A 24,111-nucleotide genomic window follows, 5' to 3' on the forward strand; every position below is an offset into this window, starting at 1 on the left:
CACGGGCGCGTCACTGCAACTCCCCCTGGCTTCTGCTCCGCGGGTGCTGAGTGAGCCCTCATCTGGGACTCTCCTCAGCTCTTTCTGGGACAGTGGCGCAGCTGCCCCTCTGTTGGTCTTCCTTGGTCTCTTGTGTTCTGGGGGCCTCTGGATGTCTGGAGTTTTGATCTCCTCCATACCTGCTTCACACCCTGGAGGACGGGGCTGTGGCCCCCCCACACCCTCTAGCAGACCATGACCTTTTGAATACAAGCGCGCTGATCCACACCTGTGTGCACACAGGTGTTCACTGTTCATAGACATAAACTACACCTCTATTGGCCTCACTGGAGGGGAGAGGGAGGAGAAACAGGGGGACAAGGGAGGGCAGGAACAACTGAGTTGTAGGTGCTTTTCTACACTGTGCAATATTTGTTTTTTGTTTTGTCTTTTTTCTTATATTTGACTGTGCAATAATCACTGTGCAATTTGTATTTATGCTTATATCCTTACTCTCATTCCCCTTAATGTATCTGTAACATGCAACTTCTTTCGGTGCTTTGCTACTGGAAACTGAATTTCCCGGAGGAACCCACCCGAGGGATTAATAAAGTTTCATCTAATCTAATCTAATCTAATCTAATCTAATCTAATCTAATCTAATCTAATCTAATCTAATCTATTTCCAAGCACATTGTGCGCTGTCGGTCCTGCTTGCTACACAACAACATTCAATATTTAGTATTTACTGCTGTTTACACTTAGCTAGATTAACCTGATGGTGTTGTGTTTAGTATGTTGCTCTGTTGTTTTTGCTTATTTTCTCTTCTTTCTCTCTCAACAGGTGATCCAGGAGATTTTTTTCTCTTCTTTCTCTTTTTAAGTGCCCTTTCTCACTGTCCCTCTTCCTTTCTGTTTTTCTTTTCCTTCATCTTTCTTTCTCCCTTTCCTATCCCTCAGTCATGTCTGTCCCGTATGTAGCAAGTGAAAATAAAATAAAATAAACAATAAAAGGTGAACCAAATAGACCAATATGGCAGGGCTGGGATGGTCCATTTGGTAAAGTAAATCCGTTGGGCATCTTTCTTTGCCTTTAGACAAAAATTCTGATGCAAAAGAGCCAAACGGGACAGGCAGAAAAAAACTCCATTTACTTCAGAGATGATGAGATCTCCTTCTTGGTGGCTTTGGGCCATATTTATAGTTCCCCCCCCATCTTTAGCCAGCTCTGCCAGGTTGAGGTAAACCCTCAGCCTCTCTGCGGTCTATTGCTTGGGCTGCGTTCCACGTCCATCCTGTACGGACCTGTACGCTGGCATTTCGAATGCCTCGGTCTGCTGACGTGGTGGCTTCAGGACTAATGTCCGTTCAGTTCAGTTCAGTTCATTTTTATTTCAAACATTTCAAACATGTGCCTTCACAATCATTACAAAATATCATTCCATTATTTGTTTGAAAAGGAGTAGGCTGAAGTATTTACTTATTTGTCCCTACCCCCTCAAGTTTTACCTCTCATTCATTTAATTTTTTTTTCTTAAATTAAACAAACAACATATGAAACACATAAACATATGAAGTAAAACAAAACATAACATACATAAATCAAAACAAGAAATTAGCAAGCCCCACCACAGTATAGTTTCTTTCATATGAAAAATACAGAATGTGTATATTTGCAGATACACAAGTTATGGAAAAACAACAAAACAAAACAAAACAAAAAAAACAAAAAAACAACCAAAAAAGAACCGCAACACCATTACCAGCAACATTACCGTCCTGGGTTAACCCCGTTTTCTTCATTCTTATACTTATTTAAAATGAGGTTTTTATATTTTACTTTAAACTGTTTTATGTTTTGACTGTCTTTTATTTCTTCTGTTAGACTGTTCCATAATTTAACTCCTGCAATTGAGATTGACATAGTTCTTAAAGTTGTTCTAGCACTTTGTATTTTTAAATTCCATTTCCCTCTTAAGTTATACCCACCTTCTCTTTCTATGAACAATTTACAGATTTCTTTGGGAAGCAATTTATTTCTGACTTTATACATTATTTGCGCTGTTTTAAGCTTCACCAAGTCTTGGAATTTAATAGCTTGCATTTTGACAAAGAGTGCATTTGTATGGTCCCTGTACCCTACATTATTTATTAATCTAATGGCCCTTTTCTGTATTATAGTTATTGTTTGTGTGTTACTTTTGTATGTGTTTCCCCAGACCTCTACACAGTAGCTCATATATGGCAGTAGTAAAGCACAGTATAAAATGTGCAGTGCTTTCTGATCCAACATATGCTTTGCTTTCCCCAGGACGGCAATGCCCCGTGCCAATTTCCCCCGAACATAAGTAATGTGTGGCTTCCAACAGAGCTTGTGGTCAATGATCACCCCAAGAAATTTTATTTCATTTACTCTTTCTAAATATACATTGTCAACACATATTTCTACTTCGATGTTTTTCTTTTGGTTTCCAAACAACATAAATTTGGTTTTATCGAGATTCAATGATAATTTATTTATATCAAACCACTTCTTTAATATCGTTAATTCCTGTGTGATCATTTCCAAAACCTGTGGCAATTCCCCACCTGCACACAGTATATTTGTGTCATCTGCAAATATTACAAACTTTAAAATCTCCGATACTCTGCAGATATCATTTAAGTACATAATAAACATTTTTGGACCCAGTACTGAACCTTGAGGTACTCCACAAGCTATATCCATCAAATTAGATTTATATTCATTTATTTGTACATATTGTTGCCTATTCCCTACATAGCTTTTTAACCATTCCAAAACCACTCCCCTAAACCCGTACTTTTCCAGTTTTTTTAATAGAATTTCATGATTAACAGTATCAAACGCCTTCTTTAGATCTAAGAAAACTCCGAGCGCATACCTCTTATTATCCATACATTCCGTTATCTTTTCCATTAAATCTATCAGTGCCAAAGCTGTTGATCTGTTGCTTCTGAACCCATACTGACTATCTGTCATTAATTCATATTTTTCCACAAAACTATCAAATCTTTTTATGAAGAGTTTTTCCAGTATCTTAGAGAACTGGGAGAGTATTGACACTGGTCTATAGTTTGTAAAATTATGTCTTTCACCGGTTTTGTAAATGGGAATAACTTTAGCAACTTTCATTTTTTGTGGAAAAACTCCTTTTTGAAACGACAAGTTGAATATATATTTTAATGGTTTTACGATACCATCAATAACTGTCTTTACCGTTACCATATCAATATCATTCCAGTCTGTACTGGTTTTGTTCTTAAGTCCTCTAACTATGTCATAAATCTCTTTCTCTTCCACTGCTCTTAAAAACATTGAGCTACTATTCCTTTCAATATTTTCACCAGTGTCCCTTTCTATTCCATCAACCTTTATTTCTTCTGCCAGTTTTGGCCCTATGTTTACGAAGAATTCATTAAAGCCATTTACTATCTCTTCCATGTTATTAATACTTCTTGTCCCTTCTATAAAGTACCCAGGGTAATCATTATTCCTTGATTCATTTTTGATTATTCTGTTTAATACATTCCATATATCTCTTGTGTTATCTTTATTGTGTTCTAACCTTTTAATGTAATACTCTCTTTTACAGGATCTCATTATATTAGTTAATTTATTTTTGTAAGTTTTATACTTCATTTCAGTTTCTATTGTTCTCTTTTTTATGAATTCTCGATATAGGGTATATAGGGTATGTCATGGTGATGTCACACAGCTTCAGCGGCTATATGATATGAGATAAACTGGTAACACCAAACCTTAACTTTCCCTGGCAAGAAGCACAGATCGATCACACCAGCAGCTCCTCCAGCCTTCTCCTTGGACTCAGCTCTGCTCCATGATTTTCTCAGGTGACGTTGTTCCTTTACCAGCTGTAGGTGTTCTCTTTCTCACCATCTTCTATTTCATTTCAAACTTGGGATCATTAGCACTGGCTGTGATAACTCCTCACAGCCACTGGTACTGGATGCTGCCACACACCTTCACTCACTCTGTGTTAACAGACCTCTGTGCACTGAATCACTTCCACAGCATGTCTTTGTCCTGTATTCCATCTCTCACCCTGAGGTGGACCCTACAATAACACACATTTATTATATTAATATAGCACAAGGTTCAGTTAGCTTTGCAAAAAAATAGCTGGTAGAAACATCCTTCAAAGAGCTACAAGTTACTTTCTTACTCTGAGTACATTTCATAGCCTGTACCTTTACTTTAAATCTATATTTTTACCAGAGTATTTGTACTTATGACTGAAACTAAGCTGACCGTTCAGAGTGTGAGAGGTTAAAGCAGCTCTGCCACATTTGTACCATCAGATCGAGACTTTGTGCTGTTCGGCTTCTTGAATTCGTCACATTTGAACTTTCACACAGTCATAAACCACATTCCTGGTTTTCTTTGCTTTTTTATGTGTTACATGAAACATTGCAGAACAAATATCCACAGTTTCAGGTTCATTTCCTGTCTGATCAGATAGTGGCAACAAAGAAGGAGGTCTGACGGCGATCTGTCGAAACATGTGGCACTCAGACTTCTGCTTTTTGGTTTTTACTCCTCTGGGAAAAAAAGGTTTCACAGAGAGTTTCATCCAAGATAAAATGATTTATTCGGATCCTGTAGCTGCCAAGTGTCACACAGACGATCTCTGATGGGAAAAAGAAATCTGTGAGTCGCAGTAAACTGCACTCGGACAGTAACGTGAACATAACCATCGATAACATGTGACCAGAAGCCACAGCGAGAGTCAGAGTGGCGTCTGAAAGAGGAAACGGCACCACAGTCTGCAATCTGCTATCAGAGCTGCTATCACTGTTTATGAGAACATTACTGGAGCTTGTAGTTGGAGTGACTTACAGCCAAATGGTGCTTTATCAGGATGCGGTGCCCGAGTATCCACTGATGGACTGAACATCCTGCAGACACTGATCGAGTCTCACCAAAGCTTTTTGTTCTCCCTGCGGGGCGCGATGGAGTTTCTGCTCCTGATCTTTCTCTGTAAGTGAGATCGTCGCTTTTCTCATTTTGGTTTGTGCCAGTGTATTTTAATAAACCTTTGAAAGTTATTATTATTTTCCAAATAACAGCTGCAAAGAGCGTGGAAGAGAAAGAATATAAGTCATCATTGTTTAAAATGGCCTTTTTTAAATTAACATTTTGGGTTATAGTTCGTTATCTATAATTCAGTGTAGTAGCTGTAACTGACGGACTATAATCTTAAGTAATGGTTGTAAACCCAGGCAAAACAATCATAAACAGATTTAATCAGAAACCCTGCAGTGAAATCAGACAGCAGGTATGTAACAGGTAACAGGTTACGCCTCACTGAAACAGTGAGTCAGGCTATTCACAAACACCTGACGTGTGATACAAACTCACACACAACAACACTCAAACACCAAAATAAGGGACTTTAGTTAAAAGACAGAGAAATGAGGTTTCAGACTAAACAAAATAACTATATTAAATAAATAAATGAATAAAATAACTATATTAAATAAATGAAGGATGAGAAGCGACAGCGACCAAACTCCCACAGAGGAAGTCAACATCTGGGCTGGTCTGTGCTCACCCAGGAAAAAACCTCCCCTGGCCCTGTAGTCCAGGGAGCACACTCAGTCCATTCACTCAATGACGCTTTTAAACTCATTTCAACTTTTCATGACTTACAACATCAGCACACGTTACCATAGTAACACACAGCTACAGGTGGTACCTGTGCTAACACTGCTAGCCACTAACATGCTGTTATTAGTAATACAATAATACACTGACAGAAACAGTTTGAAACAAATGCATTTGAAATAATTAATCTCAAAGTATTCATCACCTTCAAACCGAGCTCTGAATTCACCAACAGGAACGTATTCTTCAGTACTCTTACAGTTCTCACCTGCTCGTTTGCTGTACATCTGTTGGGTTTCTCTCCACATCTCGCGTAGTTGCTCTCTGCGAGGTCAACTTCACACCCCGCCCCACAATTCCCTGGTTGGTGCAAAATTGAACAACAACCAATACCAGTGAACAAACTTCAGACTGACAGTCTGCTGCTCAGCCAGGATGGCAGCAGACTGCACGTCAGCGAACATTTTAGACTGTTCTCTCATTCTTTCAGTCACTTGTGGTCTGGGCGACATTTCAATAAACAGGAAAAGACTGGAAAAGCTTAAATGTACAAAGTCAGTTTCCATCATGTTAGCAGTGAACATTAAAGGCCTTTTCGACTCTGCTTGAGCCTCATGGGGTCAGGTGAACTTTGACCTGTGCCTGTTTTTGATGAATGCGCTGAATTTGCTCGTTTGGAATGAATGAATCGTTTTGTCTTTCGTCACAGTTCTCCTTGCACCTCTGCTGCTGCCAGCCTGGTGCCAAACCATCAATGGAAGCATTGGAGAGACGCTCCTTTGGCCGTGCATGCACAAACTTACTAAGAGGTTTGTCCGTGAGCAAACTTACATCTACTGGCAGGGGATGGACGGCAGCAGCAACCCCACTGTGGCCCACGTCTATGTGAAGGGAGAAGAAGACTTTCTTTATCAAAGCTCATCCTTTCAGAACAGGACTGCAATCTTCCTTTCTCAATTAGAGGATGGAAATTTCTCTCTCCTGATTAGAAACCTGATGCTGGACCACGATGGGACCTTCATTGAAGTTGTTTTTATTTCAGATGACTCAAAGGAGAATATCTGTCAGAAGACCCTGCATGTAGCAGGTCTGTATACTTCTCTCTGCAAAACAAAAGCTGATTAACATTCCTGTTTTCCTCCTCAGCACAACCAGCTAAAGTAAAATCTTAGATACTCTTGTTCAGGTTTGGACCTCTGTAGAAAAATCTGTGTGAGTTTCTAAAAATAACAACATGAAAAAATAATAAGTTAGAGCTAAAAACTAAAGTGTAATCTGATCTCTAGACTCACTGATATCCTTCTTCCTCACCATCAATTTGGACTCACACAGGTGTAAAATTCCAGGTGGAGGCAGGTGGGGTGAACAGTGCACGCTGCATCATGTTACATTATGTTGAAATCATAAATTGACCCACAAATAATCGAAAAGGTACAAAATTGACCAGAAATGAAGAGAATGACATGTCTTATACTCTGTTTCCTGTGAAAGGACCAGACCGGGTTTGGATGCTTGGATGTTTTTGTGAACTACAGACGTCTGTGGGACCTCAGCCTGTGACGACCCACAGAAGCCGTTAACTCCTGTGGGTCATCACAGGCTGATAAATTAATCACATGCTCAAACACATTTGTACAGTCCAAAACATCCTGCTAAGCTGCTTGTGACTTGTTTCCAGCGGTCTTCCAGGAACCAAACATTGAGCTAAGCCAGGCCTCAGCAACCTGCAGCACGGCGGGGGGCTATCCTGAACCTGAGGTGACGTGGCTCTCCACAGACGACCAGGGGAATGAAACCATCCTGGAGCCACTGGAAGTAAAGACTGATAATAACACCAGGAATGGAACATTCAGCGTCTTCAGCAAAGCCAACATCAGCGGATTAAAAACTGTAACGTGCAGAATTTGTAATCCCACCTCGGGCGAATGTCAGACAACAACTAAAGACGTCTCACCTGCCGGGACTTTTATTACAGGTACTTATAAGCCAGTAATATCTCACTGTTAAAGTCACAAGGACCACGAAACACCAGCTCAGGTCACAGAGTGTAACTGCCAAACTTTATTTATTCTTATTGTACATTTTTATTAGATATAATAAACTTTACATTCATGTTAGATCTGATCTAATACCAGCTTGTGTAATGATGGAACCAGGGGTGTCCAACTCCAGGCCTCGAGGGCCGGTGTCCTGCAGGTTTTAGACGTGTCCAACGCAGCTGATTCAAATGGCTAAATGACCTCCTCAACATGTCGAGAAGTTCTCCAGAGGCCTGGTGAAGAACTACTCATGTGATTGAGGTGTGTCGACCCAGGGTGAGATCTAAAACCTGCAGGACACCGGCCCTCGAGGCCTGGAGTTGGACACCTCTGATGTAGACTCACTAACAATAACACCGATGTTCTCCTGTAGGGCATCAGGATAATCTGATCAAATGTTTCTAGAAGGCTCAGTCATCTTTGTTTCTTCTGCTGTGTCCTCGGAGCAGAACAAGCCTCTGCACACCGACAGACGTGATCAGTAAAACTAACACCACGCTCTTTTTATTGTGTTTTTTTAAAGGTGGCATCGCTGTCATCGTCATCATTACCGTCATCGTGGGGATTATCAGCATCGCTCTTTGTGTGTTCTGTCAATGTGAGTGATGATTGATATAAATGCTTCTGTGCTGAGTCAGTATTGTCTGAGTTACAGCCGAGTACAAAGACAGAAAACAGGAGTCACATCTGCAGGTTTCACTACGTTCTTAAAAAGCTTTTAGCTTTTAGCTTTTAGCTTCTGTGTTTTAGGTGAACGTTTGCAGTCTGTCCGTACTCTGCTGCTCAGATCACTCAGATCATCCTGTCTGCAGCGCTGACGGTGTAACAGTCACCCAAGAGCAAGGCACCAGGAATCAGAGGCAGTATTTTAACCCTTTAACATCCACCAGGGTAGTGGTGCTTCATCTAGGGTGGGGGTTATTCAGCTTCCACCTCTTTTTACTGAACCTTTGCCTGTGTGCAGCAGGTTTCACAGAAAAACGTCTGATGTCCAGAATGGACGAGGCTTTAGTTGAAAAGTAAGATCCTCTAGTTTCTACAAGTCACATGTGGTTAAAACTAAACCCGGCTGTCGACAGCTTAGCTGTGACCTGCTGAGAGGTGGACTGGAGTTGTTTCCTTGGATTAGACAGAGGGGCAAGTCCAGGAAAGAGTCTGAGAGTTCATACATGAAGAACCTAAATGCTAATACACAAGCAGCCATTTCAACAAGTTTGCAGGTCCTGAAAAGAAAAAGACACTTTTTCAAAGCTCTGTGTCCACAGCTTGAGTCAGCACAGTTAAGATTGGTTACTAGCTGTTATGAGCTGGTACTAGCTATTCACAGTGCAGCAACTAAAGCTAATTTGACAGTAGGGAGCAGGGACACAGGCAGAGTGCACCAGTTCAATCCAGTTTTATTTGTATTGCATCACAAAAGCAGTTGCCTCAGAGCAGCTGCTGGAGTACCTGAGAGATTCTGGGAGAGAGAAGATGTGGAAGTTAGACGCACCTGTTCAGGTCCAACAGTCTGTCACACAAAGTGTTAGGAAACAGTAAAAGTGTTTGTGAGCCTGAATGTGACACTGGTTGAGAGAACTTTTCTACCTTCTGCTTTCAGACACAATCAAATTCTCCCATAAACACAGTTTGTTGGATGTTTAGGAAAATGTTGGTCTTCAGTGTTCAAATCTCTTCTTTCCTGTTAATGAAAAACTTTCTTTTGTTGAAGTAAATGGAAGAAGAACCTCCACAGGATGAAGGTCTTTCTGTTTGACTGTGGACGTTAGAGGAACTCACATTTTTGGACACGAACACCAACGTGAACGCGGATGCTGGAGCCTTATTTTTTTATTTATCGTCTCTTATTGACAGTATGACATCTTAATGAACACTGACAGGTCCGGCTCCACATTGAGCAGGACGCCGGGTCCTTCTGAATCAGCTGACTCTCTTTTTACCATAACTTTAGAGGAGTTATAAGAGAAGCCACGCAACACTTTACTTCATGCTATAAAATTTTAAAGTGGCAGATTGCAGCCGACTTGTTTTCTGTCAGGAGTCGTTGGGAGAATGGAGCAGGAAGCATTATCAGGAGGAGGAAGGACCGTCCACCGTGCGCTCGGCTGTTTGTTTGGACTGAAACAGGAAGTGATCGGGTTTTGGAAGCGGTCTGCTGGGACTGAGTAATAAAGACTGGACTGCGCAGTGACCAACATCCATGTTATGACTGTTTCTGCAGGACACGTCCTTTTCTAAAGTCCACCCTTTACCCAGAGTTTATGACTGACATCTTCTTATTACAGCCAGAAGAAGGTCGGCCCGTCTAATGCTGTGCTTCCCGTATTAGTCATTAGCAGTGTTGGGCAAGTTACTTTGAAAAAATAATTAATTATAGTTACTAGTTACTTCTTCAAAAAAGTAACTGACTTAGTAACTGAGTTACCAGATTCTAAAAGTAATCAATTACTTGAAAAGTAACTATTGTGTTACTTTAAAAAACAGTTTAACGCTCTGGGGTCCAGGGTATTAATGTCCATTTTTGACTACTTTTGATGTTTCCTCCACATTTCACTTTAAAAACTGTTTATTTGTCTTGTTTGGTCTCATTGTTTTCAGCACAACCTCACGTGTCTGAATCTACAGTCATGTTTTAATTTTGACTGTATTAACACAATTGATCTAAAATCAGATAAAAAAACATCAAATCAGAGTAGAAGAAGTTATATTTTTACTGTAACAACCACAAACATGTTTAATGATCATATTTCATAACTTTAAATGCAAATATAAATTGTCAATTGTAATTTATATGCACAAGTTTTGCGAACAACAAAGTTATTTGCATCAATTTACCTTTTACCCTTTTTTAATAACCATTTCAAACTGTTTACAGAACAATCAGCTGTTCTTCAATAAGATGCCACAAATTATTTGTGCCACTCCAAATATTTCTGTCCACTATAAAGGAAACATCACAGCCTGATACCTGCAGGTCTGACAGCAGCAGGTGCATCACTCCTGTTTCTACCTGGAGACAGCAGCCGCCTCATTGTTCTGACACACAACACCAAACTATCCACAACACACTAACTACACAAGACAGCACATTAACTACACAAGACAGCACATTAACTACACAAGACAGCACATTAACTACACAAGACAACACATTAACTACACAAGACAGCACATTAACTACACAAGACAACACATTAACTACACAAGACAGCACATTAACTACACAAGACAACACATTAACTACACAAGACAGCACATTAACTACACAAGACAGCACATTAACTACACAAGACAGCACATTAACTACACAAGACAACACATTAACTACACAAGACAACACATTAACTACACAAGACAACACATTAACTACACAAGACAGCACATTAACTACACAAGACAACACACTAACTACACAAGACAACACATTAACTACACAAGACAGCACATTAACTACACAAGACAACACATTAACTACACAAGACAGCACATTAACTACACAAGACAACACATTAACTACACAAGACAACACATTAACTACACAAGACAACACATTAACTACACAAGACAGCACATTAACTACACAAGACAACACATTAACTACACAAGACAGCACATTAACTACACAAGACAACACATTAACTACACAAGACAGCACATTAACTACACAAGACAACACATTAACTACACAAGACAGCACATTAACTACACAAGACAACACATTAACTACACAAGACAACACATTAACTACACAAGACAACACATTAACTACACAAGACAGCACATTAACTACACAAGACAACACATTAACTACACAAGACAGCACATTAACTACACAAGACAGCACATTAACTACACAAGACAACACATTAACTACACAAGACAACACATTAACTACACAAGACAGCACATTAACTACACAAGACAACACATTAACTACACAAGACAACACATTAACTACACAAGACAGCACATTAACTACACAAGACAGCACATTAACTACACAAGACAACACATTAACTACACAAGACAGCACATTAACTACACAAGACAGCACATTAACTACACAAGACAACACACTAACTACACAAGACAGCACATTAACTACACACTCCAAACACGCTAAACGTCACAAATCTCTCTCTCTCTCTTGCCGTCACTCCTAAAACTTCCCCCTCTTCCTAAACAACCAAACGTCATGTTGCCATATCATTTTTTGATTGGTCGACATGGTGCATTTTTTCACCAACACCAATGGGCTGTTTTTTGTTGTGGTTTTTTTTGCTCATAAGCAGAGAGGTCTCGCTGCTGTCCTTAGACAGTAAACGTGACGAAACTATTGAGAAAAAACACCACGTATATCTTGTTTATCATGACTCTGGTTTTACTGGCCTATCAGCACAGTTTATAAACTGGTATATGTCACCTTGTTGCTTTGTCTTGAAGTGGTCATGTGATTGACCACGACTACTTTATTCTTCCTCAGTCAAACAGCAGCACTCGTGCGATTGTTTTGTCCCCTGAGCTCCAGGTGTTGTGCCAAAAAGTGGTCGTCGGCCAGAAAGTGATCGCCGCCCGCGAGAGCGCAGCTGCTTAAAGCTGCAGCGCCCAGATTACTTACAGCTACTTCCTGCAACTGATACAAGATGCGGTAAACTGAACACAGCTTCAACCGTCTGTTTGTTGAAAAATAGTAACGGACTGCATTTTCTGTAACGGTGTTGTAACGATAGGGATAGTAATTAGTTAGATACGTCGTTACTAAAAAAGTAACGCCGTTACTTGTAACGCTGTTATTCCCATCACTGGTCATTTACAGGTATTTTTCTGTACTTCTTAACTATTGCAGTGCATTGTGGGAGCAAGAACCCCAAAAGGAGGGCAAAATAAGAGCAAGAGCAGACATTAGACTTTTTTAAGGCTTCATTTAGGTTTTAGACTCTGGAGTTGGAGAAGCTGCCTTCACATTTCTGTGGTAAATATTAAACTTTTAGATTTTTTTTATTAAGATAATGTTTTTCAAAACACTCAGTGATTTTGTTTAGAAAGAATTGTTAATTTATTTGTTAAATGGTGTCCACTGTATCCAGATAAGTCAGGAATATGTTGCTGACTTACTTTGAAAAGAGTTGTTATTTAGGTTTAACATGACATAAACTTTCCATTTTAGTTAATTATCTTTCGCTATGATACTCGGTTTGGCTTCCAGTGGCTGGAGCAGTTTTCATGAATACCATCTGGTCTTTAAGTCTGAGGTCATTTGCTGTTTCTCCATCCAAACTCCGCTTCTGGTCCCAACATCAAACGATCACTGAGAGTTAAAAACTGTCTAAATTCTTTCATCTTTAATGAAATGATCAGTGTAACAATTAAGTTTAACATCCATGAAAACAGACTTTATGAAGTTTAACGGATTTAGAAGATAGCAGGAAGTTGATATAGCATGATATAGCACAGTGAAGCTGGAGGATGAACGCTAACTTTTTTCCACTCAATAAAAGTTAACATGAGGGTTCCTGATGGTTAGAGACAAATGCAATCGCATGGCAGGATGCTGTAAACTTCAGCCAGGAGAACAACTGAGATAATCCATCCACAATACGAGGTTAGTCATTCATATACTGCTGCATGGGCTGTAGTTACATCGTAAGGGTTTAAAACTGAGCTTTAAAATGAACAGTGGTGGTAAAAACCAAGAGAGGCCGACAGTGATCACTGACTGTTTTTAGGGGCTTGTTCAGATTAAATAGAACAAAATACAAAACATGTTAAAAACACAATAATAAACACACCGTAGGTTGGACCTGGAAGCAGGCTCATCATCACTTAAAGACCAGATAGCAGTGTTGCCAGCTTAGCGAGTTTGTCGCTATATTTAGTGAGTTTCAGACCCCCTTAGCCACTTTTTTCTAAGAAGCGACTAACAACAAATCTGGTGACTTTTTCTGGTGTTATTGGAGACTTATGATGACACATATCGCTCTTACTCTCAACAAGCAACAGGTGCTGCCACAGGTGCAGGTGGGCAACAGGTGGGCACCTCGCCCGTGCCAAAGCGCTCACAGGCAGCGGGTAGTCCTCACGGAATGACTGAAGTAATGTTGTTAAGTCCTTAAAGTCATATTCTTTTATTGTCATGACTGTATTTGAAGCTATTTTTGTATGATACCTGATTTATATGGAATATGGCTGAAGTAAACTAAAGCCTAAAATACTTAGTCAGTCATTTGTTTAATAGTAATTTAACATTATATAATTCACATATAAAACTATGAATTGTAATTTTAAATGGTTTAAAAGCAGGTAGAATAGCATATGTAGGCAAGTATACTTCTCCTTTTATCAAGAAGCAAAGACAAAAAGGGGAACAAAAGAAACAGGGCAGGGTTCGGTGGTTGAATCATCCGTCCCCACCAATGCCACAACCAAATCTACGCCCTTGGAGGAGTTGGCAACACTGCCGGATATTTAGTTGTCTGCTTCTCTCTGGGCTTTGCACAGCTCTGACTGCTAGCTAGCTAACTAGCTAAAGTCAGCCATGTAGATAATAATAATGGATTGCATTTATATAGCCCTTTTCAAGGCACCCAAATGCCACTATTCATTCACTCTCACATTCATACACTGGTGGAGGCAGCTATGGTTGTAGCCACAGCTGTCCTGGGGCAGGCTGCCATATCGCGCCATCGGCCCCTCTGGCCAACACCAGTAGGCGGTAGGTGAAGTGTCTTGCCCAGGGACACAATGACCTGGACAGAGAGCCCGGGGATCGAACCGGTGACCTTCCGGTTACAGATACGCTTCTCAACCCCCTGAGCCACGGTCGCCCCATAACTGGGAAAAGTGAAAACTTCATGGTTCTACTGATGTATAGAGAGGAAGAAATAATTTTAGGACTATAAAAACTTCCATAATAATACTTATGCTCCACGGTTGCCTTTACTGTACACTTTAAAGGGTTTCAGGAAAAGTTACACAAACTCTCGTTTTAGCCTCAGACTATCCTGGCTCGTGCTAGCAAATGCTAATGTTAGCCTCTGATTTAGGCTGCTAAAGTACAGACTTTTAGCTAGCTGACCAGGATAGACTAATTTGGTGGTTAACAGACTGAAGTCCAACTTTTGTTGAAAATTTACCCACATGGAAAAGATAAATATAACTCTTATAAAGTTTGTATCTGTCCTGTGTGAAACTTGTATGAAAAGCATACAAGAGTGAAAACAGATATAAGATCCCTTGAAAAATTATATAAATGAAACTTGTGTGTTTTGGATACTAAAACAATAAATGAAAGTAATGAGAAAGTGGCCACTTTCATGAGTAAATCATGTAAGTTTTTACTGTTTCTTTTCCATGTGGGTTATGTAGTGCTGAGCATGTCATTTCTGGTATTGTGGGATATTTTTGTGACCTCGTTGAGCTAATGTGGTTAAATCATAACTATATCTTGATTGAAGCATAATATAAGCACTGTGCTGGTGTGCAGGGCTGTGATATGCCTTATGGGGATGCTGCTAAAATATATAATTGTCTATATCACACTTTTAGCCTAATAATGAGAAGAGATATTTGCATGTCTTCCTTCAGATCCTTAGAGATTATTTGAGAAGTGGATCATCAGCTTTTACTAAATGAAACACCTTTTACCTGTAAGCCTGGTTTAGTAACCTGTCCTAATAAATTTGTGTTGTATTTCTTATAAGGGGCAAAGTGGTGTCAGCCCTGCGCTGAGAGGGCTGTGCTCATCCATCCGCCCTGTTCTAACAAAGACATGTTTCAGGAACACCTGTAGTTCCCTTTTATTCATATAGCATCAGTGAACAAACACACGTGTTACTGTAATCATTGATGACGTGAATGCAGGACTACATGTGTGTCCTTCTCATGAGTGGACACACATGGATGTGAACCACGCGTGTTTGGCTGAGCCAAACAACCGCAGCAGTGATTTGAACCTAAAGTACTCTGGATACTGTTACTGTACAAATACTATTACATGTTTGTTGGTCAGGTGTCCTGTAGGAAGAAAACACGTGAATGTGCATGAACGCGTTTACATGAGGACAAAGTGACTTCAAGGGAAATACAAATCTTCACATTTTGATGTCTGTCAGTTATTTTGTTCATGAATCGGCTGTTTAGTCGTTCTAGGATGAGATGGATGCTGTCATCATATTTTAGGATAGGTTTTAAGGTGAAGAGAGTAAAAGAATATTTCACTTTAAACGTGCCGATGTTGTTGTGGACTAAGCTCAGATAATTATAGGTTGTAACTGCATAGTATGGTTAAGGATATAAACATTAAGTCTAAGCTCTTCCTCTCCTGTCCGTCTTTCTGATCTGTCTCCATCTCTGAGTGAACGTAGCTCTCACCTTTAGCTTTAGCACACACTGTGAGACACACTGTGAGACTGGTCTTTAGGGTCTTGGTCTCACTCTGAATCTTAATGCAGGCTTCATCTGTGGTCATCCTGCCTCGATGGCAGGAGAGCTGACCTCAGAGCTGTGCTTCTCCTGAGCTTTCTCTTTGGCTGTCTGCGCCTGAATGGAAGGACAACGTTCCTGCATTGAGGTACAGCAGAGCAGCAGTGTTTGTTTTAACACACGTATCCCCGACAAAGTCCTGCCAGTACTGGTCAGCCCGTGTGCAGCGCCACCTTCCTGTACAGCACTAGCACACACCTCCATTCTCTGCTAGCAAAGCACCGTTGGAAAGATAAGCAGCTGACGGCTCAGGGCTGTCTGGCCTCCGTTGTCTCTGTTGGTGATCTAGAGCAAAAGAAAAATGTGTCAGTCACAAACCAGGACAGCAGGGGGCGCTCGCCAACTTTTGTTCAGTGTTAATGATGCTGCTGTGACACTAAGAGCACTCTGGCTAACGTGTACGCAACATTTTTTGTAATAAATTAAAATTTTGATGTTTACATATTAATATCAGCTGTCCATAATTATTGTTCGACACGAAATCAGATAATTGTATCTGTTAAAACGGTAAAAGAACAACATTCAGAAGCTTACTTACATTTCTTGTAGCCAAAGGCTGCGAGTACTATCAGTACTACAAGTACGATGGCTACTATAAATACTCCAATCCCAGCCGTTTCAGCCACAGGCAGACCTTCAACTGTAAATAAGCAGATTATGTTGCATTTGTGGGTGATGCACAAAGTTATTGTGACTGCATGGATCATGAATGTAGTGGAAATGTAGTATAAATGTAAAGTCATAAATAGTAGCTTCAGTTTATTTGGTGTGTAAGTAAGTTAGCTGTGATGTGACAGTAATGGACAACAAATAAAACTGCAGCTGATCAGCAGCTCTGCTCATTTCAGCAATGCAAGTTGTCAGCTGGATGCTGATTAATGGTGATGTAACCCTCTGTATACCTGCAGGCAGGGCTGCAGTTGCTCCCACAGTCTTGTTAGAAGTTGGGTTGTAAACGTTGCAGGTCACCGTCTTTGACCCCGTGATGTTGGCTGTGCTGATGACGCTGTAGGTGCCGTCTTCCTCCTTGTGGATCTGCAAGGTCGGAACATCAGGTGGTTCCAGTGCACGTTCATGTCCTTCGTGGTCGGTGGAAATCCATGCCAGTTCAGGTTCAGGAAAGCCCCCCTGTGTTATGCAAGTTGCTGTCATCTTCTTTTGGTTGATCTCAATGTTTGGCTCCTTAAAATTAGCTGTAAATATTGTAAATATGTATTAATGACATATATAAGATAACAAGTTTGATGTGCTGTAAAATGACGCAGATACCAACCTGCTACATGAACCATGGTTTGGCAGAGTTTGTCCTTGATTTCTCTTGCGTGGTTGAAAACGACTTTAAGGGACTTCAGGTTGTCTTCATGCATCAGCGGATCGATGATAAGGGACAAGTTTCCAGATCGTAACTGATCAGGAAAGATTTTGGTTCTGTTTTTAAATGGCAAGCTTTAATGTTCCAAATCCTCCTTTCCATTCCTGTAATAGTGGAGCATTTCAGTATTGTTTTGGTTCTGCCAATAAATGCTGACTTTCTGTGGATCAAACTGTTTGCTGAGTGTGCACTGCCAGAGTAATGGCTCTCCTCTGGTTCCATTAGTTTCAGAGGAAGCTGCCACCAGTGGGAACCCATAGAGAGCTGCAACGAAACAGACAAAGGTTCAGTCAGAACGAACAAAACAAAACAAATTTCCCACGTGTGGGACTAATAAAGGTTATCTTATCTTATCTTAAACCATAACCGCCATTCATCATAGTCGCTCCTTTGGCAGTCTGAAATCATGCAACCTGTCAGCCGTCCAACTATTAATGAAAATTATAACAAAGTTTTCAAAACAAACGTGGTAATAGTGGGACAATACAGAGGCAACAAGGCGCTAACGATGTGGAAACAATACGTTAATTTCTAAAGCACCAACCCAGTAAGACACTGTATGACCAGCGAGCTCAGATGAGTTCTGTTGACATTTTGTAACTGGATAAAAACCAGAAACTGAAGGTAATAATGTATGCACAAATACTTATCAGGCAACACCAGTTAGTAATGGTGCACTAATGTATGTGTAACAACACAGGGGCGTAATTTCCAATAATCAGACCCAGCCAATACCCCCCCCAATAAAATTATGAATTATCTTGCATGAGTAGGCTATTGAATTTATTTACTCATTTCAGTTATTATAATCAAAATAGTTGCATGTTTAATCATCCGGGAATTTACCCAGATTTATTTATTTATTTATTTAGTGTCACGGCTGCACAGCAGTCGTGTGGTGAATTGAGAAAAGGATCCAAGATGCAGGCACTGACTGGGGTGCGAGTGAAAATTTATTTGCAGAGGTGATAAAGTGACAAAACAGGAAGAGCAGAGCGGGGAGTAAACAAACCTAAACTGGGAAAACTAAAGAACAAAACTTAAACCAGACACTCACGGGAGGAGGAGCGAAATGCACAAAGAGAGATGGCAGAGAGACGCAGAATGAATACCAGGTAACAGAATAATGCAGACTGACATGGAGTTAAACAGACGACGCGACAGAGAGCACAGGAAAACACAGGGCTTAAATACACGGGGAGTAATCAGGGAATGGGCCACAGGAGGGAGACACAGCTGGGAGCAATAAGGCTAACGAGACAGGGGAGTGGTAAAACTGAACACACTGACATGAGACATGAACTTTCAGAATAAAACAGGAAACTAACAGACACAGAGAACCAGACCGGACACTGAACTTGACAGGCAGACTCATGAGCAGACACAATAACACCATGGACAGACAGAGGGAACACAGAGAAGTGGAAGCAGGCAGGCAAAGAACAGAAACCTAACAAATGGCAAAATCACAACAGAATACACACTCTGAATGAACAAAAGCATAAGGAACACAAAACACTGAGTCCTCAGACTCAGGACCATGACAGTACCCCCCCCTCAAGGGCTGGCACCAGACAGCCCAACAGAAACACAAAAACGGACCAAAGCCAAAAAAAACCCCCACGAACCAAAAAACAGAAAACGACCCGACCAGGGCGGGCGGTGGGGGTCCAGGACGGAGGGACATAGTCCGAAAAGGCCCAGACGGACAAGGTCAGGGGGCCGACCCGGAGGCCAAAAACAGTTCAGTTCCGGGGGCCGACCGCGTGAAAGGCAGCAGCAGTGGGGCAGGTCCGGAGGCCGGCCACGCAGTAGGCAGTGGTGTGGAAACAGTTCTGGGGGCCGACCGTGCAGACAGCAACAGCGGCGTGGAAACAGCTCTGGGGGCCGACCGTGCGGACGGCAACAGCGGTGTGGAAACAAGTCCGGAGGCCGGCCACGTGGAAGGTAGTGGCGGCGTTCAGGAGGGCGTTCAGGAGGGCGTCCACAGTGGCGGAGATGCCCAACAAGTGGCCTGGCAGATGACCGACGATGTGGAGGTGGTAGTAGGGGACCTGAAGGCTGCGTGGCCCCTGCAGCCCCAGGCGAAGCGGAGGCTGGACCAGACGAGGCGGAGGCGGAGGCTGGACCAGACGAAGCTGATGAGGATGATGAGGATGCGGAGGCTGGACCAGGCGAGGCTGAAGCAGAAGCGGAGGCCGGACCAGGCGAGGCTGATGAGGATGCTGGAGCCGGACCAGGCGATGCTGATGAGGAGGCTGGAGCCGGACCAGGCGATGCTGATGAGGAGGCTGGAGCCGGACCAGACGAGGATGAAGCGGAGGCTGGAGCCGGACCAGACGAGGATGAAGCGGAGGCTGGACCAGACGAGGATGAAGCAGTGGCTGGACCAGACGAAGCAGCTGACGAGGATGAAGCAGTGGCTGGACCAGACGAAGCAGCTGACGAGGATGAAGCAGTGGCTGGACCAGACGAAGCAGCTGACGAGGATGAAGCAGTGGCTGGACCAGACGAAGCAGCTGACGAGGAAGCAGTGGCTGGACCAGACGAAGCAGCTGATGAGGAAGCAGTGGCTGGACCAGACGAAGCAGCTGATGAGGAAGCAGATGCTGGACCAGGCGATGCCGAAGCAGATGCTGGACCAGGCGATGCCGAAGCAGATGCTGGACCAGGCGATGCCGAAGCAGATGCTGGACCAGATGCTGGACCAGGCGATGCTGAAGCAGATGCTGGACCAGGCGATGCTGATGAGGAAGCGGAAGCTGGACCAGGCGAGGGTGATGAGACTGCAGCTGGTGATGAGACTGCAGCTGGTGATGAGACTGCAGCTGAGGGCTGGACGGGCTCCTCGGGCCCCCCAGCTGACGAGGCAGATGGCTGGACGGGCTCCTTGGGCCCCCCAGCTGACGAGGCAGAAGGCTGGACGGGCTCCTCGGGCCCCCCAGCTGACGAGGCAGATGGCTGGACGGGCTCCTCGGGCCCCCCAGCTGACGAGGCAGAAGGCTGGACGGGCTCCTCGGGCCCCCCAGCTGACGAGGCAGATGGCTGGACGGGCTCCTCGGGCCCCCCAGCTGACGAGGCAGAAGGCTGGACGGGCTCCTCGGGCCCCCCAGCTGACGAGGCAGATGGCTAGACGGGCTCCTCGGGCCCCCCAGCTGACGAGGCAGAAGGCTGGACGGGCTCCTCGGGCCCCCCAGCTGACGAGGCAGATGGCTGGACGGGCTCCTCGGGCCCCCCAGCTGACGAGGCAGAAGGCTGGACGGGCTCCTCGGGCCCCCCAGCAAAAACAGTCTCAGAACCAGTGGGCACTAAAGCCCCTGGCACACACAGGACAGAACCAGCAGGTGCGGAGACCTCTGGCAGAGACAGAAAAGAACCAGCAGGCACACGGGCCTCTGGCAGGGAAGCAACAGAACCAGCAGGCGCACGGGCCTCTGGCAGGGACGCAACAGAACCAGCAGGCGCACGGGCCTCTGGCAGGGACGCAACAGAACCAGCAGGCGCACGGGCCTCTGGCAAACACATGGCAGACTGCAGCTGCACAGAGCATTGGGTCTGCTCAGGCAGCGACGGCCGGGTGTGGTCCTCAGCTGGCTTCTTAACCGCCAGGGGTCCTGAGTCTGCTGGGGGCTGAGACCCAGCCTCTGGGGAGGCCCTGGGGCGAGTAACAGTCTCTAAATTAGCCAGTTTCTGAGAAACTAGAGTGGTTTTAATGCATTTGTCTCTCCGCTCAAAATGGGTGCTAGGAACGAGATTCAAAATGGGTGGCACAGACACAGCCTCCAGTATGGAGGGAACGGGTGATCGGGCTAATGGCATAGATGCAGGCTGGGCTAATGAACTGGCTAAAGGCTGATGTACTGGTTGAAGTGAGACTGGAGTTGGTGGTGGAGTGGATGAAACACAGTCAGCTACTGTTATGGATGTTTTGAAAATGCCAACTTGTGAGAGGTCAGTTACCACGAAGGTAGGTAAACGCCGTGTACTGTCTTTACCCTCCCCATGAACGGCCCCAGAAAACACAGTCCCAGAAGCACCAGCGTCCTTAAAACTCACCACAGCTGGTCGCACAGGAGTCCCTGAATCCGGCTGTGGGGTGAAGCGTCGGTGGCGCGAATGTTTCCTCCCCACCGCTGACGGCTCCGACAGGCAGGGAAAAACCTCTGGGGGGTCGGGCCGTGAAACCTCCGGTGGGTGAATCTGAGACGGATGCTTTGTGGCGGTCGTAGTCCATTGTTGCTGGGCACAATTGGCTACTTCCCGAGCTTGCACCGCTTCCTGGGCTTTATGCAGCTCAGCGATTAAGTCTGTAAATCCCCGGACCTGGTGGAGATAGGGATTTCCGGCCAGGATTGCCTCAACGGCATTTATCCCCACAACTTTCGCTCGTGCATTGGAGGTGTGGGTTACCCAGTCCACCAGGCGTAGGGCACGTGTGAGGTCGCTCTCCCCGGCCAAGACCGCTGGATCCATTCTTGTGGTCGCGTCGTACTGTCACGGCTGCACAGCAGTCGTGTGGTGAATTGAGAAAAGGATCCAAGATGCAGGCACTGACTGGGGTGCGAGTGAAAATTTATTTGCAGAGGTGATAAAGTGACAAAACAGGAAGAGCAGAGCGGGGAGTAAACAAACCTAAACTGGGAAAACTAAAGAACAAAACTTAAACCAGACACTCACGGGAGGAGGAGCGAAATGCACAAAGAGAGATGGCAGAGAGACGCAGAATGAATACCAGGTAACAGAATAATGCAGACTGACATGGAGTTAAACAGACGACGCGACAGAGAGCACAGGAAAACACAGGGCTTAAATACACGGGGAGTAATCAGGGAATGGGCCACAGGAGGGAGACACAGCTGGGAGCAATAAGGCTAACGAGACAGGGGAGAGGTAAAACTGAACACACTGACATGAGACATGAACTTTCAGAATAAAACAGGAAACTAACAGACACAGAGAACCAGACCGGACACTGAACTTGACAGGCAGACTCATGAGCAGACACAATAACACCATGGACAGACAGAGGGAACACAGAGAAGTGGAAGCAGGCAGGCAAAGAACAGAAACCTAACAAATGGCAAAATCACAACAGAATACACACTCTGAATGAACAAAAGCATAAGGAACACAAAACACTGAGTCCTCAGACTCAGGACCATGACATTTAGACAGACATCTTACCCCCCACCCAATGCTCAGCACAAAGTTACACCCATGTACAACACGACAAACCTGTTAATAACATGGTAACAGCCATGAATAATAGTTTTCATTTAACAATTTAATGGAAAGATTCAGAAATCATAGTATAATGAACAGCAGTACACGAGAACTGCAGTATATCAGTAACGTGTTTTATGATTATTTCATTTTCATGATTTTATTAACTCTAACAAACGTAATAGATCACAGTGTGAGCAGTTTGTCACATTCAATAAATTTCATTGAACAAAAAATGAATGAATGTTTGTTTGATTGGTTAACTGTATCTTTAAGAAGCAGGCGCCGCGCTTTAATACATCTTACTTCCCACTATCACACAGCATAGTGCTGTGGAAACGTCACAGCTTCCTCTCGTACTGACACACAGAACAACCAACCAAACAAAGTTATAATTTAATTATTTAATAATAAATGAATAATTATTAATAACCACGTTTTTTTTTAAGCTACAGCCTGTTAGCAGCAGCTAGCTCCAGGCCACTGAAAGGTCACAAGCAGAATGGCTGAATCATCACCTCACTGCTTCACGCTGACGGATTTATGAAAGTAAAAGTGCAATAAAGTCAAAATCAGACCTACCGAAGAAGAAATAAAAGCTTTTCTTCTCCATCGTGAACGAAAACCCACTGGTTTGTCTCAACACGGCTGCCTGCCTGGCCACACCTGATGCCTACGATGTTTCTGCCACTGCGTTTACGTCACGCTTGCTCCGCCCTCTCAGGGCGGGCCTGATGCAAAACTTCGACTGCTGGGATTTTGTGGTCAGACACCATCTCCAGCTACGAGACAGATGTCGACTCTGATCTGCTTCATTTCTCTTTCATTAAACCTGTCAGCGCTCTGAAAGAGGTGTAGGTGTTGTTATAAGGCTGTTATTAACCCGTAATTACATTTGTCAGATTTCACCAACAGATTATTTTTTTCACTTGAAAATGTCAAAGAATACTTTAGATCTTTAAGGTTCAATAACTAAATCACTGAAAAAGCAGCTTAGGTGTGTGTGTGTGTGTGTGTGTGTGTGTGTGTGTGTGTTGGGATGCCAGGTTGGTGGTAATGCTCCTTCTGTGGGTTTCCTGTCAACGTTTTGTTGCTCTATTACTGCCTGACTTGAAGTTCTTTCTTTTGTAAATAAAAATCTGAGAGACAAAACTCTGGATTAATAAAAGTTTGCTGTTCCTCCAACCGTCTGTAGTACAAGCTGTTAAAGAGCAAGAACAAGAAGGACTCTGCCTACCTGCTGCAGTAAGTCTGTCCTCTTTGATGGGTAAAGCTGACGTAGCTCCTCGAATATTTTCTGTTGTTCTTAAATTCAAGTTTACATGAACTGCACGAGTTAATCACACAGTGTAGAAACTGCTGTGCTTCTG

General features: G+C 43.2%; 1 protein-coding gene and 1 pseudogene across 2 annotated transcripts; one reads left to right on the forward strand and one right to left on the reverse strand.

Annotated features, from left to right (window-relative positions):
- Positions 1 to 4,807: 4,807 nt before the first annotated feature.
- On the forward strand, positions 4,808 to 10,743 carry LOC146557306 (ICOS ligand-like). The gene is made up of 5 exons (XM_085250335.1): positions 4,808 to 4,999; positions 6,336 to 6,713; positions 7,305 to 7,601; positions 8,189 to 8,263; positions 9,377 to 10,743. The coding sequence occupies exons 1-5, from the start codon at positions 4,972 to 4,974 to the stop codon at positions 9,403 to 9,405; spliced, it is 807 nt and encodes a 268-aa protein (XP_085106461.1). The 5' UTR covers positions 4,808 to 4,971; the 3' UTR covers positions 9,406 to 10,743.
- An 863-nt stretch (positions 10,744 to 11,606) lies between these two features.
- Positions 11,607 to 22,691, reverse strand: LOC146557307 (ICOS ligand-like; annotated as a pseudogene). The gene is made up of 5 exons (XR_014888965.1): positions 21,575 to 22,691; positions 17,420 to 17,782; positions 17,049 to 17,339; positions 16,685 to 16,786; positions 11,607 to 16,431 (listed from the first exon to the last, which is right to left on the reverse strand). The product of XR_014888965.1 is annotated as an ICOS ligand-like (transcript).
- Between the last annotated feature and the right edge of the window lie 1,420 nt (positions 22,692 to 24,111).

The sequence above is a fragment of the Mchenga conophoros genome, linkage group LG16 (genome assembly GCF_057382185.1).
Source record: "Mchenga conophoros isolate Kocher_MC1m ecotype Shallow Benthic linkage group LG16, M_conophoros_male_GT1.1, whole genome shotgun sequence".
Classification (NCBI taxonomy): Eukaryota; Metazoa; Chordata; class Actinopteri; order Cichliformes; family Cichlidae; genus Mchenga; species Mchenga conophoros.